Here is a 15,316-nt window from a genome sequence, read left to right as displayed (position 1 = left end):
TGGTTCACAGGCCTGCACGCAATCCACTGAGCCACACCAGCCAGGGCTCCCCCTGCATGTTTAAAAATGGAATCTGGTTGAGCTTTCGGTAGGGGAATGGGTGTATCTAACTTGAATTTTATTTTAGTCTTTTACTCAGGTTTATTTTTTTTATTGAGTGTCCATCAAACCAACAAGCCCTCCCCAGGAAATGTCTTGGGTTCAGATAATCTGGCATGCGTGGACGCCAAGCCGCAGGCCACAGCGGAGCGCCTGTGGACCAGGGAAGCTCCCACGAGCCAGAGAGAGTCCAGGGGAACTTGCTCACTTCCCGGAAGAAAGCCCGCTGAGAGGAATCAGTCTGCGTCTGCGGGATGAATTAGAAAATAAGGAACTGGCATGCATTCAGCACTTTACAGTTTATAAAGCACTTGGCACCATTTCCATGCTTGAGCTTCCCCCACTCCTGTAAAGTCGGGAGGAGGTTCTTATACAGAAGAGGGAACTGAGGCTCGGAGTGATGAAGTGTCCAGGCAAAGAGGGCGCCGCTGGAACCAGGACAGGGATGTGGTCTCTGGCACCTTGGGACGTTCAGGATGCCATTCAGACACCTGGCAGGAGAAAACGGTGCTTCCTTTGCCCCTAACCCCTCGGAGGTGGTCACCGCCTCTGAGCCCAGGCTCTCAGGATTTGATTCCTGGGACAGGCGCAGCCTGGAGGGATACTGCCACCATTTCGTGCCTGTACCTTCGCTGTGGCCTGTGCTGCCCGGGTGGCAGGGGGCTGCAGGCCGCAGGTGCAGAGCAGGGTGAGCGATGCCCCTTCCCCGCGCCCTGTATCAGCCACCCCCACACCGTCTGCTGGTGATGGCTGAGGCAGGTAGCCACATGCCTCTGCTTACTCACCTGGAAAATGGGGGAGAAGAGCCTCCTGCGTCCCTCCCACTGAGCAGCAAGGCAGGGGAGCAGAGGTAGCCTGCTGGTCTGGACAAGTCTGGAGCCAGGCCCATCCTCCTGACCTGCTCTCTAGCAGCCGCCGGCTACAGCTGAGTGCCTGGCTCCAGCCGCCGCGTTCTGTGGGTGCGGGTCCCTCAGGCGAAGCTTCAGGGGATGCAGCCTGCATCATTGCAGCAGCCTCGAGAGGCCCGGCGCTGCGGGTCATGCTGGTAGCTGGGTGCAAAGTGAAGCAACCTGCATTCCTGACCTCAGGGTGAGCAAGCAGCAAGCTGCTGTCCACCCTGGAACAAACAGGCTCTGCTCTGACCCCGAGGGAGCAGAGATCAGAGCCCTGGCCGTGCCTCCTCCCATCCATCCAAAAGTTACTTCAGCAACCCAGTGTCCTCTGCACGTTTTCAGATTTTTTTTTTAAAGCTCTGGCTCAAGGGACCTAAGTTCACCCATCTGGGATCCCAAAGAAACTCTTGCAATGGCAGTTCAGTTGAGGTCCGGTCATGTTTGGCGCACGCCAGGCACGCAGGGTCCGCTTCCACCCACATGTTTCTGGGACACCTGAGCAGGGGTCATGGGGCCAGCCAGGCAGGACAGCAAGCCCTGGGACTGGAGGGAACAGCTCGGGAAAGAGACAGCATTGCTCTATGGCTTAACCCTGCGGGAGAGCCCAGCACCCAGGACAGACTCACTGATGGTGGTCAACCCTGATCCATTCAGGGGACCCGTTGCCCCTTTCCGCGTCTCACCTGTGCGTTCTAACCCATAACAGAATAGAGCCCTTCAGCCCTGGAGGGCAGGTGGTCCCGATGAGGCGGATTGCAAAAGCTTTTAGGCACAGTGGGGAAGGAGAGGGGGCATAAATGGACACAGAAACCCTCAAAACAAGCAGGAGAATCCTCAGGCAGTAAGGAGTACGCCGTGATTTGAGATTACTCAGAGAAGGGACTAGTCTGAGGGACTGATCCATCTGGGGATTAAACTACTGCTTTTGTCCCCGGGAATGACACGCATGAGATGACACCCATGAGAAGCCGCTTCCCTGTCTCAGATGGGACCTGGGGCAAGTCCTGGTAGTTGGCGGAACTTTTCTGAAAGGGCAAAACAAGAGGGGCGAGACTTGCCCTGCTTCTCGGGGGAGTTACGGGCTTCCACACATAAAAACTGGAAAGATCTCATGTGCTTTCTCTTTTGTCATTTTTAAAAATTGCGATGTATGAGTAATTCGTGCGTTTTAAAAATCAAAATCGTTGCATCCCGGGGCCCCCGGGCTGGAGGGCGGTGTGATACTCCAAAGGCCGGAGGCCCAGCTGCCGGGACTCCAGAGCGCTGCGCAGAAAAGTGCCAAAGTTTTCCTGCGTCTTTTGCCCCTTTGCGCGTGAAACTCCAGGGCTGAAGGGAAATTCCGGCCCCAGCTCGGGCCGAATGGGGCGTGGCGGGCGCCTGTCCTGCTAACGGGGACCCGCCAGGGCAGCCGGACTCTAGGCCGAGGCATGTGGGCAACGACACGACCGCCCCACGGCGCGCATGGACCCGGAACACGGCGCAGGCCGCCGGGCAGGCGGGCGCGTGTAGCCTGAGCGAGGCGCGCAGACCCGAGTTGGGCGGGTACGCAGAGCTGCGGCGGACAGGGGGCGGCAGGTGCCGAGGGCGAACTTTCCCGACTTCGGGGAGACAGCTGGAGGCGGCGGTCCCGGCGCGCCCGCGCCTGGCCCCGGCCCGCGGCCCGCAGCCCGCAGCCCGCAGCCCGCAGCCCGCACCCTGGGTCTTGCGGACCCAGCAGCGGGAGCGAGAGCCGCGCGGTGGCCCGGCTGCTGCGGCAGGGGCGGCGGGCGGGGTGGGGTGAGGCGGGCCAGCCCCCTCCCCGCCCGCAGGCCCTCCCTTCTCCCCATCCTGCAGCCAATTAGACGGCCCCCTTGGGCGGGAGGCGTGGGGCTCTGCATAAAGCCGCGAGGAGCTGTCACCCTTCGAGCAGGCTGCGCACCACTCAAGACTCAGCCGGAGGACTCGGGCGCACTGGCCGGAGAGCGCGGAGGAGCCATGGCTACCACCAACGGGACCGTGGAGAACGGGGAGCCCGACAAGAAGCCGCCTGGCCTGCCGTGTCCCATCAGAAACCTGGAGGTCAAGTTCACTAAGGTGAGGTGGCGCCCATCGTACCCGACGGCAGCCCGGCTCCATGCGGGGCTGCCCAGCCCAGGGTGACCGGACGAGGGGCCAGCAGGCCGGGAGCCCCGGGTGCTGCGCTCCGAGGGTGTCGGGCGCTGTGGGCGGCGCGCTCGCAGCTGACTTCTCCCGGCACTCGGGACCTACGCCTCCCCACCTAGACCGGGCCCTCCTGAAGCCGCGCTCCGCGCAGGGCCTCCTAGGCGGGAAGCCTGCGTCCCGCGCGCGTCCACCGCGCAGCCCGAGGGGGACTCCGCGATCCCCACCCCCGGACGGGCGCTCAGGCGGTGACGCTCTGCGCTTTTAACCTCAAAGCCGGGCAAGAGAGGTTGCGAAGCTCCCGCGCCGTGCCAGCTGCAGCCCAGCGCGACCCCGACGTGCCCTCGGGGCAGGGCCCGCTTTGCAGAAAAGCAGAGGTGCGGGGCCTCGGGCGCTGGGGCTCCCCGCAGACCCTGCTGTGGGTTTCCAGGCCTGAAAGGGTCGGCCTTCGGGAGGGTCAGAGGGTCCCAGGGAACGCGAAGAGAAGGTCTGGGGGCTCTGGCTCACCCTGAAACACGCCACCGGTAGCAAAGGGGGAAACGTGCGGCAGCTTCAGGGCTTAGCTGGTACCTGGCTGACCAGGAGAGCGAGGGGAAGAGGGAAGGCGATTACTGGTCAAACTGCGCGGCAGGCCTGAGGCGCTGGTGCTGCCGGAAGAAGAAGCGGTCCCTGATGGGCTCAGATCTAGGCCTGGACGCTGCGGGTGGCAGGGCCCCATTGCGCCACAGAGACGCGAAACTCTCTGCCTTTTTGCGCTGCGGGCCCGCAGGCTGGAGCGTCGGCAAAGCGGCGAAATCACCTGCCTGGGGCAGAAAGCGAGATGGCGAGGCCTGGGGCTGGGCTGAGAGCCGCCGGCGGGCCGCCTGCCTGGAGCGCGTCCCTGAGGCTGTTTGGAGGCCGCGGGCAGGGGCCGGGGGCCCTTCGGGGGCGCAGACGGAGAGTGCGGTTGGCTTCGCGTTCCCCAATTGTGTCTCCTTTTATTTTTGCATTTTATCCAGTAGCCCCCAACTCCAGCTGACACAGCACTTAGAAAATTCCCCCATCAATTTTGCTTTCAAAAGTAGCAATTATGTCTCTCAAATAGTTTTAATCAGGCGGAGAACGTTGCAGGCCACCAAGTGTGGCCTTCAGATTTTGGTCTCTTGGCACTTAATGTCGGCTGGGCCTGTGATCACATGACATCGAAATTAACTGTTTTCAGAGGGCTCTGTAATCAGCAGAGGCCCTTCACCATAAACGCTGGAGATTATTTTCAATGTAGTTTCCTTTGCAGTTTCAGCCTCAGAGCGAAAATTCCAACACAAATGTTGCTGGTGCTCGCCTGCCGGTCGCGGGGTTGATGGTGTTTTATTTTTGTTTTATAGGGTTAAAAAAAAAAACAACAAAAAACAACGCAATATAGAAACCAGAAATTACGTTTAGGATGGTTCTTTTACACTTTACCTTTTTGGGTCCAACCAGAGTGGTGCCCCTCATGTGGAAAGTTTCTCTCTTTCTCTTCAAGTCTCGATGACCCGTGGGAAGGAGGGCCTGGGCGGGTTCACAGAGGACCAGCGTCCTCCGTCTTGTTGGGTCACCTCGACCCAGTGGATCGGCAGTGGGTATGTGATTAAAGCCAGGGAAAGGCCACAGGATGGAGGAGAAGGCAGAGCCAAGATCCTTCGGGGATTGCAGGCCACAAGGGAGGCACCAGCCTGACAATAGGCCACAGAACCCTCTTCCCTGTGGAGGGCGAGGTCCCTGTCCTCTCTCCTTGCTCAGGGCCCACCCCCGCGAAGGCCTTCCCCTGTCTCCTTTGGCGGCCCAGGCAGCCTATGCAACGTGGCCGAGGGTGGGTAGCTGGGTGAGCAAGGCGCCAGCAGAGGCCGAAGAAGCAGATCTCTGGGATGGGGGGAGGCCCCCCGGCAGGCAGTCGGGAGGGATGGAGCGTGGGAACCGGTAGCAGTCTGTCATTTTTCAAACCCGATCCACCGTGCTTCTTGCTCACCAAAGACACGCCAGAGATGGTGCGTCTGAGCCCAGGACCTGAGCGTCCACGGCCCGGGCTAAGTCCACTTTCAGGAAGGACGACCTTCATTGGTTCTTGCATTTTCTTGCTCTGTGATTCTGGTGGGCGGAGGGTCCCTCTAGAACCACCCTTCCCCCACATGGATCTCAGCAGATAGCAACACCATGCACAATAGGGGGCCCCTTCCTTTCCTTATAAAATTTCTTCCAGGAGCGGAGCGTCTCGTGAAGATTCACTCGTTTGTTAAAACACAGGTTTCTAGGATTGCTCTGATGAAAAATTAAAGTTCCCTCTAACCTCCTTTTCTGAAAACGCGCTCCTTCTGGGTTGAGCAGGGATCCAATGAGTGTTCGTGGAAACAGCACCCGCAGAACCTACGCGGAGGACTACCAATTTCACTTCCGTCCAGGGGACCCGGCTCCTTGGCACAGTGGTGGCTTTGCCAGCTCAGTCCCGATAACATCATTCCATTCCTACAGTGAAATCGGAATTCCAGCTACAGCTCAGTGAAACTTGATTTTACACTTCTACCAGCGTTGTTTCATACCCGGTTCATGATTCTTTTCCAGGCTCATTATTTTGATTTGGGGTTCAAAACACTAACAACCAACACAACGGGTAGGCCATGCTCACCGACCCCTTCTTTATTTGTGTTTTTGTTTTCTTTTAGTGGCGAGAAAACCAACGGTGGAAACCACTGACAACATTACTTACTAGTGTAGTAGAAAGGGGGGGAAAAAAGGTTACTAAATTAGAAACATTGTGATGGGAAAAATATGGTTAGAGTTGAGCAGTCTGCATTTTTGTTAAGTTGCTGGTTAGAAAGGACTACGGATCAATGTCATGGAGAACCAAGTAATTTTGGGGGGAGGCACGCGCTTGCAGATGAAGTGTAACAGACATCTGACCGTTGCAATTGTTTCCCTCCCCTTTATTTATATTCTCTCCTACCACCTTCTCATTTTCTGCCCCCCCCTCCCCCCGCCCTGGAATTGATACTAGGAAGGACATGGAATCAGCAGTTTTCACTGACAGTCTCTATTATCTAACCCACGAAATTTCATCTTCCGACAAATGGGCCTCTCTCCCTGGCTGTGCTTCCCTCCCCACACTAACTTAACTCTTCCCCACTTATTAATTTCTCACTGTTACCGAGCGATCGCTCCCTGGATGGCAAAAGTGGGCTCTTGGATTCGGTTTCAGCTGGAAGAATAAACCTGTAATTGTAGCCTGGCCTTGTCCGCGGGCTTCCCTGGGGGCCCGGCCTCACGTGGAAGGCACTGAGCTTCCAGAAGCCAGCTGGGCACGTCCCACGGGCGAGGGACGCTCTCAGCTCTGGGTTCCACACAGTGGCGCGTTGGTGGGGAGGGCTCTGCCCACCTGCCCAGCCAGAGCCGACCTCACTAGGGAGTCAAGTAATCCAATTGGATAAAATTCACAATAATTGAAATTCGCCCTTGGAGTGGCCTGAGTCTTCCTTTAAACAACTCAGAAGCAAAGATATGCACAGAGGTAGAGAATGGAACCTGATAGCTAGTTCTGCACTTAGAAATTCTTGACAGTGTTTTATTTGATGGAAATGCTCCTTGAGGGTCTTTGCCATGTCTGTGATTGGGGTCCTCCTGATGCCGTGGTGGCCTGTGGTGACGAGGCTGTCCCAAGCCGCCCCAGCCAGAGATTGTCTCTCACTGGGTCGTCGGGTTCACACTCTGGTGTCTCGTGTGTTATCTGTCACCTCTATTCCTGTCTCTCTTTTAAAAGCCCTCTTTTTTAATGTAGTGCTTCTTTTTTAATTTATTTTTTACCCTCATCTGAGGACATGCCGGTTGATTTTAGAGAGAGGGGAAGGGGTGGAAAGAGAGAGGGAGAGAACCATCGATGTGAGAGAGAAACATTGATTAGTTGCTTCTCACACGGGTGAGGGATGCTCTCAGCTCTGGATTCCAAGCGGGGACTGAACCCGCAAACCAGGCGTGGGCCCTGACCGGAAATCAAACCGGCGAACTTCCGGTTTATGAGACGATGCCCCAACCGACTGAGCCACACTGGCCAGGGCTAACGTGACGTTTCTTAAAGCCGTTAGAACTTGAGAGTAAACAATGGGGAAATAGTACACACATTTCAGTGTGTGGACTTTGTGAATTCTCTTCAGTTTGCTCATGACGTCTTTTTGTTTTTAACAGTCTTATTCTTGGCTTTGTTCTCGATAACTCGGGCTCCAAACGAAGCGATTTTTGTGGGTTAATTCTTCTGTTTTGCATACAAACATTTATTTGCTACATCTGTTAATATAACCAGAACACTTGCTAACCTCGATATTTATCTTTGTGTTCCAACGCTGGCTTTTATTAAGCCCAACATGAAAATAAGCGGTTTTGAAGAGGATGGGGGAGGGGTGCTGGTGGGCATTCATAGAGACTAAAGGGTTCTAGTGAGATTGTTGTGTAAACCAGCTCCTTAGTAGTCTGAGGGGGGAGGGAGGGGCGTGGTTTGCAACAGGAAGAAGGACATGCTCAATGAGCACCTATCCTCCAGGGGCGAGGTGGATTGCTGGGCACTTAATGCATATAAACCTATTTAATCTTTCCTCTAACTCGAGGAGAGTATAGGATTTAACTTGCACCCTTATTTAACCCATATTTAACTATACAACGCAGCTATTCCTCTGTGAATCCGTGCTATTGCTCAAAAAAAAAAAAATTTATTTTCGAAAAAATTCTGAATATTTTTTGCTTTATTATGACAAAAAGTGATTCTCTGAACATGGATGGAAAGTCGAAGACTTGGATTCTAGGCCTGAGTGTGCTTCTGGTTGTGCATGTGACTCTGTCTCCCCTCCAAGTCCCAACTGTAAAGTGGCAGGTAGCTGGGCAGGCAGTGGGGAAGGACAGATGTCCCCTAAGGTCCCCAACATCCTGGAGTTACAGGATTTTGCTCTAAGCCTAATGCGTTACAACTTCCTTTCTTGCTTAGATATTCATCAACAACGAATGGCATGAGTCCAAGAGTGGGAAAAAATTTGCCACGTATAACCCTTCAACTCTAGAACAAATATGCGAAGTGGAGGAAGGGGATAAGGTAGGTATCCCCCTCCCAATTCCAAGTCATTCAGTGTCAGGGAAGTAAAGGGTGAGGTAGTAAGTCGGCTCCACTGTAAGACAGAACCACACTGAAGGGAAGACCTAGCTCGCTCCTTCTCAGCCACACAGACCAGAATGGGATCAATGAGGGACGATCCGCTGCAGAGAGTCACTTTCTTTGGATGGCTGCCTCCCCATCAGTGAGGGTGACTTCAGCTCTTCTCATCACGTGGCTCAAAGAAAGGTTTTTATCAGTTATTTGAACATGGAGGCTTTAAAAAACCTTCCCAGAAAGTGTTTTTGGCTAGTATGTTTCACCAAATGCAGCTTAAAGGAAAAAGACTTGCTATCCAAGCCACACAGGAGTAATGATGTCATATAATGGCCACATTTCTTATCTATCAGAAACTTAAATGATCATGTGATATATTATAAGCTTATTATAATATAAGCTATATATGTATATAATATCACGATGTAATATAACACATGGGTATGTTTGAAAAACCACATTATAAATGTTATATATAACACTGTAGAACATATAAAGCTAAGGGACTTCTGAATGAGCCCTTGGTGCATTTCAAAGCCATAAAGTATCTTGTATCTTTTGAATATAAATGCCACAGGGGCAAAGGTTGAAGGTAAAGTTTTTCCTAGGAAGGAAGGGAAATGTAAACCGCTTCTCAGCCACTCACCTGACACTCCTAACAAGCATATGGGTGATGTCGCACATGGCAGGGGGGAACGACCCACGTGTCAATGTCAAGTGGCCTGGAATTTGAGACCACCCACCATAGCTTTGTGACCGGTGTGCAGTGCACAGCAGTTCCACCGGTATAGACCCTCCAACGTGCAGCGCCCTGTGCAAAGCACTGTTTGCAAAGATGCTAAGGCCCGGGAGCATATACGGAGATGTGAGGGTGGGGGAAGGGCGGGGGGCAGGATCCTGAGCGGGATCCCCCACAGGCCTCAGGGAGGAGAAGGAGACCCCTGCCTGAGCTCGAAGCCCTAATCTCTACCCGCCTTGCCCAAGCTCCCACTCACTTCCAGGCACAGTTTGGAGACGCAGAATGTTGGTGGGGTGCCCCTCTTGATTGAATCAGGTGCCCGCTGCTGATGCACCTCCTAAGAGGCGCAGAGGGGCTTGGGGATGAGCCATGCCCACCAGCAAACAGATCCTCGACCCCCATTTCCCTGAAAAGAAGAACGAGGGACATTACTCCAAATACCTTTCATTTCTTTCCTTTTAAAGAGAAGGTGCTACTGTCATTCTCTTATCAGTGCTCAGAAGGTCCTTGTGTATAAAATGGTGAAAAGAGTCCCCGATTCTCCCCATCTGGGGACTTCGCCGATGTGGCCGGTTCCGAGACCCAGAGCCCCCCCATGCCGGTCCTCACTGTTGGACCAGAGGCCTCAGCTGGGACAAAACGCCAAAACAGTCATTTCCCACCTCGCCGGCGACCAGTGGGAGAGTGTGCGTCCAAACGGAGCTAGCAAGTGGAAAATCTTTTCCTGCTTGGGTTACCAAGAAAAATACCTCATTAAGATCGGTGGTTTTATAAACTATTTTAAAACACTTTACGATCCGAAGGAAAGTTAATACTTGGCCATGGTAAAAAAAAAAAAAAAAGTCTTGAAAAAGACTGAAGATGTAAGGAAGAAAAAAATAAGAAAGTCCCTGGCCACTGCCGGCCACCCCCTCCATCTGTCCCCAGGGAGGCAGGTCTCTGCTAGTCTCTGTAGATGTCCCACACTGCAGTTGCGCCGCAAGGTGACACGCTCTCTCTTGTTTTGGCTGCTCAGCCCGACGTGGACAAGGCCGTGGAGGCTGCACATGCCGCCTTCCAGAGGGGTTCCCCGTGGCGCCAGCTGGACGCCCTGAGCCGGGGCCGGCTGCTGCACCAGCTGGCCGACCTTATGGAGCGGGACCGCATCGTCCTGGCCGTGAGTACACGCACGTGAGGGGCAGGCGCGGGGCAAGCCAGCCTCAGCGGCGCTGGCTTTGGGTGGCTGCGGGTCTGTTCAGTCTTTGCGGTCCAGTGCTTTGGAGTAGGCAGGTGTCTGTGCCCCTGGCCTTGACCTTTATCACTTTGAAGTTGGACTTGTGCTCCCTGCCGTTCAGCTGATTTCATGGTTCCCAGGCGGGAGATATTCATGGGCAGCTAAGGGACTGGTCCTGCCTTGTACATTTATGAACGTTGCTTTTTTTTTTTTTTTTTAACATGGCCTCCCTGTTAAATTTAGCCTCACCCTGAGTGATAATATCCATAGACTCACAGGTTTAATGTGCTCGTTGTGTTTTTTCAATATTTATTAAAATCAAGGCCACCACTTAACATAAAAATGGTTCCTATGTGACCTGAAAATCCCCTCTGCATCACTCGTGAACTGTACAGTGGCAAGCCTGTGTGGCGTGACAGTGAGCACAGGGAAAGTTGGTTATAACAGACCTCAGAATGCGAAAGACCTGGGTTCAAATCCCAGCTCTGCCACTTACCTGCTCTGTAATTTTGGACAAGTCGCTTGACCTCTCTGAGCATACATTTCTTCATGGGAAAGATCACTAATAATGATATCTAAGTGTTGCAAGAATGGCCTGTTTAAAATCCTAAGCAGAGCCCTGGCATGCAGCAAGCGCTGAATAGATGATAGCCATTATTAGTAATAGCTGCCTCCACAGTCACGCTATCTGAAGACCCGGGTTCTAACCCCAGCTACGTACCCTCCCGGCCCTTAATTTCTAGGCACCTTAGTTTCTCTGCTGCAAAAAAGGGGACATTAACTCAGCCCACTCCCTGTGGCTGGGCTGCTCCCATGCTGTGAAAACATCTAGATGTTGTCAGGCTATGAAAACATTCATAAGCTGTAAGTGCCTTATTTAACAGGACCCTTGGACCCTCCTTCGGCCTTGTGGGGAGGGCCCAGAGGAAATCTCAGGGCCACCTTGTGCCATGGGGTCCTTTGCCACCTTGTACAGCTCAGACTTCCCTTTAAAACTTGCTCCAAACCTTGAGACATGTTGGGAAGGCAGGAAATCTCCCTTTTGGCCTCCGATTTGGAAAAACGGCTCCCTCCTTTCTTGAGCTGATGTCAGGAACGAGCAGCAAAGTACACACACTGGTGGGGGACGGTGTCAGCCAGGACACTGAAGCGCTCTCATCGCCGACTGTGTGTCTTGGGGACAGAGCAGGGAAGGACTCCCACCTTGGGTTCTGCTTGGGTGCGTTGTTCTGGGGGCGCTACTGCCTGGAGACCAGAGCTCTGCCAGACCGCCCGGCATGTTCGCCCCAAATCCGAGAGAAGGGTAGCTCCCTCACAGCGTCAGCGGTTCTCTCCGAGGGGCTTCTGATTTCTTCCTGCGACGAAAGGCAGCCTCAATGCTCAGGCTGCCAAACGGGCTTTTTCAAAAACATTTCTGTTTTCACCCAGCATGAGCTCATCGGTGTGCAATGTGCGCGCGGACTCAGGCAGGGAAAGAGGATGTGCCCCGGGCTCCCCACCCCAGCCTGTCCTCCAGAGTCAGTGTCACCTCCAGGAGCCCAGGCCACAAGGCCACCTTCGCCCTCCGCCCACCCCGCTGTCTGGCCAGGCTGTGTCGTGACAGCAGACGGAGCCAGTCACCCCTGCCATCGGGACCTCATTGCCCACGGGAACTGAGACCCGGCTCTTTGCCACATCATGAAAGGGATGAGACAATTACTGGAATTTTTTTTTTTTTAATTTTAAATCCCCACCTGAGGATATGATTATTTATTTATTTATTTATTTATTTATTTTAGAGAAAGAGGAAGGGGGAGAAAGAGAGAGAAACATCAATTTGGTGGCCTGTAGCATTTGCCCTGACCAGGGATCAAACCTGCAGGCTTTAGGTGCACAGGACAACGCTCCAACCACCGGAGCCGCCCGGCCAGGGTAGCGAATGTGGTTTTTAAAGCTCGGACCACGTCCTAGGAAAGCACCCCTCACTCTCCACCTTGATATGTTTTTCCTGCACTTTCAGGCAGCCAAGTGCCTCCGTCAATCATTTTTTTTTTTTGCTAGCTCAGTGGTTCGGACACAGCTGGGCATTTACTTCTGTGTTCAACGTTTGGAAACAGATGTGGGGGAATCTAGCGGCCCCTGCTTTCTCTCCCCTTCTGAGGCGGTAGGACCCAGAATCTGGCTTTTTCATGCTCATTTTGGGAGCCCCCACATAGGGGTCCTTCCTGTTGACTGTCTATAAGCGTCGGCACCCTTAGGAGTCCAGGGGTTGCTTCCCCCAGTATCTTTCCTCTGTTCTTTAACGTCTGAGCCTTATGATGCTAATTTCTCAGCAGATGTGCTTGCCTCTAAAAATGTCAGAGGATGCAAACAGCAATGGCTGTGATTTACTCCCGGCCCAGCCACAACCACTGTTTAAAAAGCCCCAGTCAGTAGCTAAGACTCGATTTCTCAGGTTCAGCTCTGTCTGCCCCACGGCGCACCCTCTTTTACTTTTAAAAGAATGTCCTGTCTAATCCTATTGTGACCAGCAAATTCATGTTGTCACTGCGGTCCGCAGCCTTGCCCAGGTGAGAAATAGCCAAGGCTCGTTCTGTGCTCGCCGCAGACGAGGCTGGCTGTGGGCCCTTCCCCTGCCTCCCTTCTCGCCCCATTTCCAGGGTGCGGAGCCTGCGGCCCAGAGAGGTTCAGCCACCTTGCCCAGGCTGCCCAGCCAGAGGCGCCCTTCCCCACGATTCTAGGCTGCAGTCCCTGGCCTTTTCTCCCCTTCTCATCCCAGGAAGGCGGCCAAGAATACACTCCTGCTTCCGCCGACAGATCGGCAGGTGCTGTCTGCAGCAGCATAGCCCTGGAGGACTTTTGGCATGATGTTCAGTCCTGGGATTCCCCTGGGAAAAGACGAGTTCCAACCGGGAATGTGACGAATATGAGCCAAAAGTACAGTGTGCTGGGTGTCGCCTTGGCCTGTCTTGGTCCCTGAGCAGCGCCTGAAGGGGGTGGGACACACGCCCCTCACTCAAATCAGTCCTGTCATCTTCAGCAGCTCACAGTCCTGTGTCCTCGATGTCCCCAGGTGACGATTACCGAGTGCACGTCTCTGGTCTAAAAAAGGACAATGACTATAAACACCGTGGTTGTCACTGTGCCCATGTGAACAGTGAACAGGGCGCTTGCCACAGACACAGTTGTTAGTACTTTATAGATACGAACTTCCCCAACCCTCCCACTGGCCCCCTGGAGTAGGTTCTATTACTATTGTTATTCTCAGTTTGCAGATGAGGAAGCTGAGGCAGGGAGAGACTCCGGGACTCGCCCACGCTAGAAAAATGGTTGCCTAGATTAGAGGACGCTGAAGTCAGAGTGACCCAGCATCTCATGTGACTGTCCTGCAGTCCTTCCTAGTGCAGAGCAGGCACTGGGCTGGCGGGACGTTAGGCGCCCCAAGTTCAGCGCCAGCCGCGCTGCTGCTGGCCGGCTGGACGACCTGGGACAAGTCCCGGCTCTGTCAGCCTTGTGCCAGCACCTTGCCGTGCGTGAGAAGAGAGCAGCCAAGCTCAGAGAAAAGGAAAAGGCAGGCACACACGGAGGGGCCTCTCTTCTTCTGTAAGTCACCGTCTTACTGCCGCGGCTCTAACACAAGAATCCAGCCCTGGGCTATGTGTCCGGGTGGCCACTTCCTGCGGAGACGGGTGACCGGCAGTTTCAGCGCTGGGCTCAACTGGGGCCGCTTGTCTGCGGGACAAAGGGGCCCTCTGAAACCCGGGCTGGAAATAGCAAAGAATCCTCGCCATTGAGGAGCTGCACGCTTGCCCTGGGTAATCACCTCCCTCACCGCCCACCACGGAGGGCGCGCCGCTCCGTGCATCCGGCCTTGCAGCCCGGCCAGGGAGCGTCACGTCTTTGTGCCCATGGCACGACCCTTCTGGGCTCGCCGGTCACTCTTCCCATAATGCACGGGTTCGCTGGGCCAAGAAGGAAGGACCTGTGTCCTCCTTCTCTCCTTGGTCAGGGGACGCCAGCGCGCCCTTCAGCCACCCTTCCAAGAACTTCCCAGGATCACACAGGTGCACGTGGCACAGTCACACAGCCATGGCAACAAAATACTAAAGTGGCATCCCAGTGACACTTCAGATCAGCCTGGCGTCCACTGTCCTTTAGGGGGACGCACACCTGTGCTCTGGCTGACCCCTCAGCATCCTGACAGCCCTATTTTAAATGCAGCATCTTACTTTCCAAGAGACGTGTGGGACTGGGAGGCATGGAGATCAATGTTCTGGGGCTGTGCACGCTCCCCACACCCCCCGCCGCGCTCTTCACAACCTGACAGGTGAAAAGAAAACTGAGTCTGAGACCAATGCCTTGTCGTTGTAGACCCTGGAGACGATGGACACAGGGAAGCCGTTCCTCCATGCCTTTTTCATCGACCTGGAGGGCTGTATCAAAACCCTGAGATACTTTGCAGGGTGGGCAGACAAAGTGCAGGGCAGAACCATCCCCACAGGTGAGCCAGCACGGGACCCTCAGTCTCGGGAGGGGTCTTTTGGGGACCCTGTCTTTCCCTTCCACCAGGTGGCCTCGGCAGAGCGCCTCTGGCCATTTCTCCAGTCCCTTCCCGGTCCCCAAAAAGGAACGGCGTTGTGCTGATCCTCCTAAGGAATTTTGCTTTCGGAATTGACTTGAAACCGCTTCTTTGTGTAATAGACACAAGACTTAGAACTGACCCCTGTGTGGGCTTCTGGGTTCATTTCCTGTCTTGTTCCTACTTAAAATTCGCCCCTCTAGATTAACGTGCCTTCCTCCCCTCCCTGTAACCCTTCTTGCAGATGACAGCGTGGTGTGTTTCACCAGGCACGAGCCCATAGGTGTGTGTGGGGCCATCACTCCTGTAAGTAGCTGGATCCCTGCAACCCACTCCCTTGGGGCCCGTAGAACCAATGTGCGGTGTGTTCTGATTGGCTGTCGCCGGCATTAACTGAGCATTTGCTCTGTAGCATGGAGCTCGGTGCTTGAGGGTCACCAGGGTGGATCCGCCCGCCTTCCCGCGCTCAGGGGACAACTCTGGGCACGTAGCAGAAGGCGGCCTGGATTCCAGACAGAGGGGCCCAGATGGTCTC

The 15,316-nt window shown here is 54.4% G+C and overlaps 1 protein-coding gene across 1 annotated transcript in view; it reads left to right on the top strand.

Annotated features, from left to right (window-relative positions):
• The first annotated feature begins 2,901 nt into the window (after window positions 1-2,901).
• The window catches only part of ALDH1A3 (aldehyde dehydrogenase 1 family member A3), a 29,977-nt gene continuing 17,562 nt past the window's right edge, over window positions 2,902-15,316 (top strand). Inside the window, 5 exon segments of the mRNA XM_054561942.1 lie at window positions 2,902-3,065; window positions 8,113-8,217; window positions 10,026-10,166; window positions 14,574-14,703; window positions 15,026-15,091. Coding sequence (XP_054417917.1) covers window positions 2,967-3,065; window positions 8,113-8,217; window positions 10,026-10,166; window positions 14,574-14,703; window positions 15,026-15,091 — 541 coding nt within the window. The 5' untranslated portion in view covers window positions 2,902-2,966.

This window comes from Pteronotus mesoamericanus, unplaced genomic scaffold, assembly GCF_021234165.1.
Source record: "Pteronotus mesoamericanus isolate MK-2021 breed Mesoamerican mustached bat unplaced genomic scaffold, CSHL_Meso_final scaffold_582, whole genome shotgun sequence".
In the NCBI taxonomy this organism is placed as follows: domain Eukaryota; kingdom Metazoa; phylum Chordata; class Mammalia; order Chiroptera; family Mormoopidae; genus Pteronotus; species Pteronotus mesoamericanus.
Note: the sequence above shows the minus strand (reverse complement) of the source record. Positions and strands in the feature narration are given on the sequence as shown.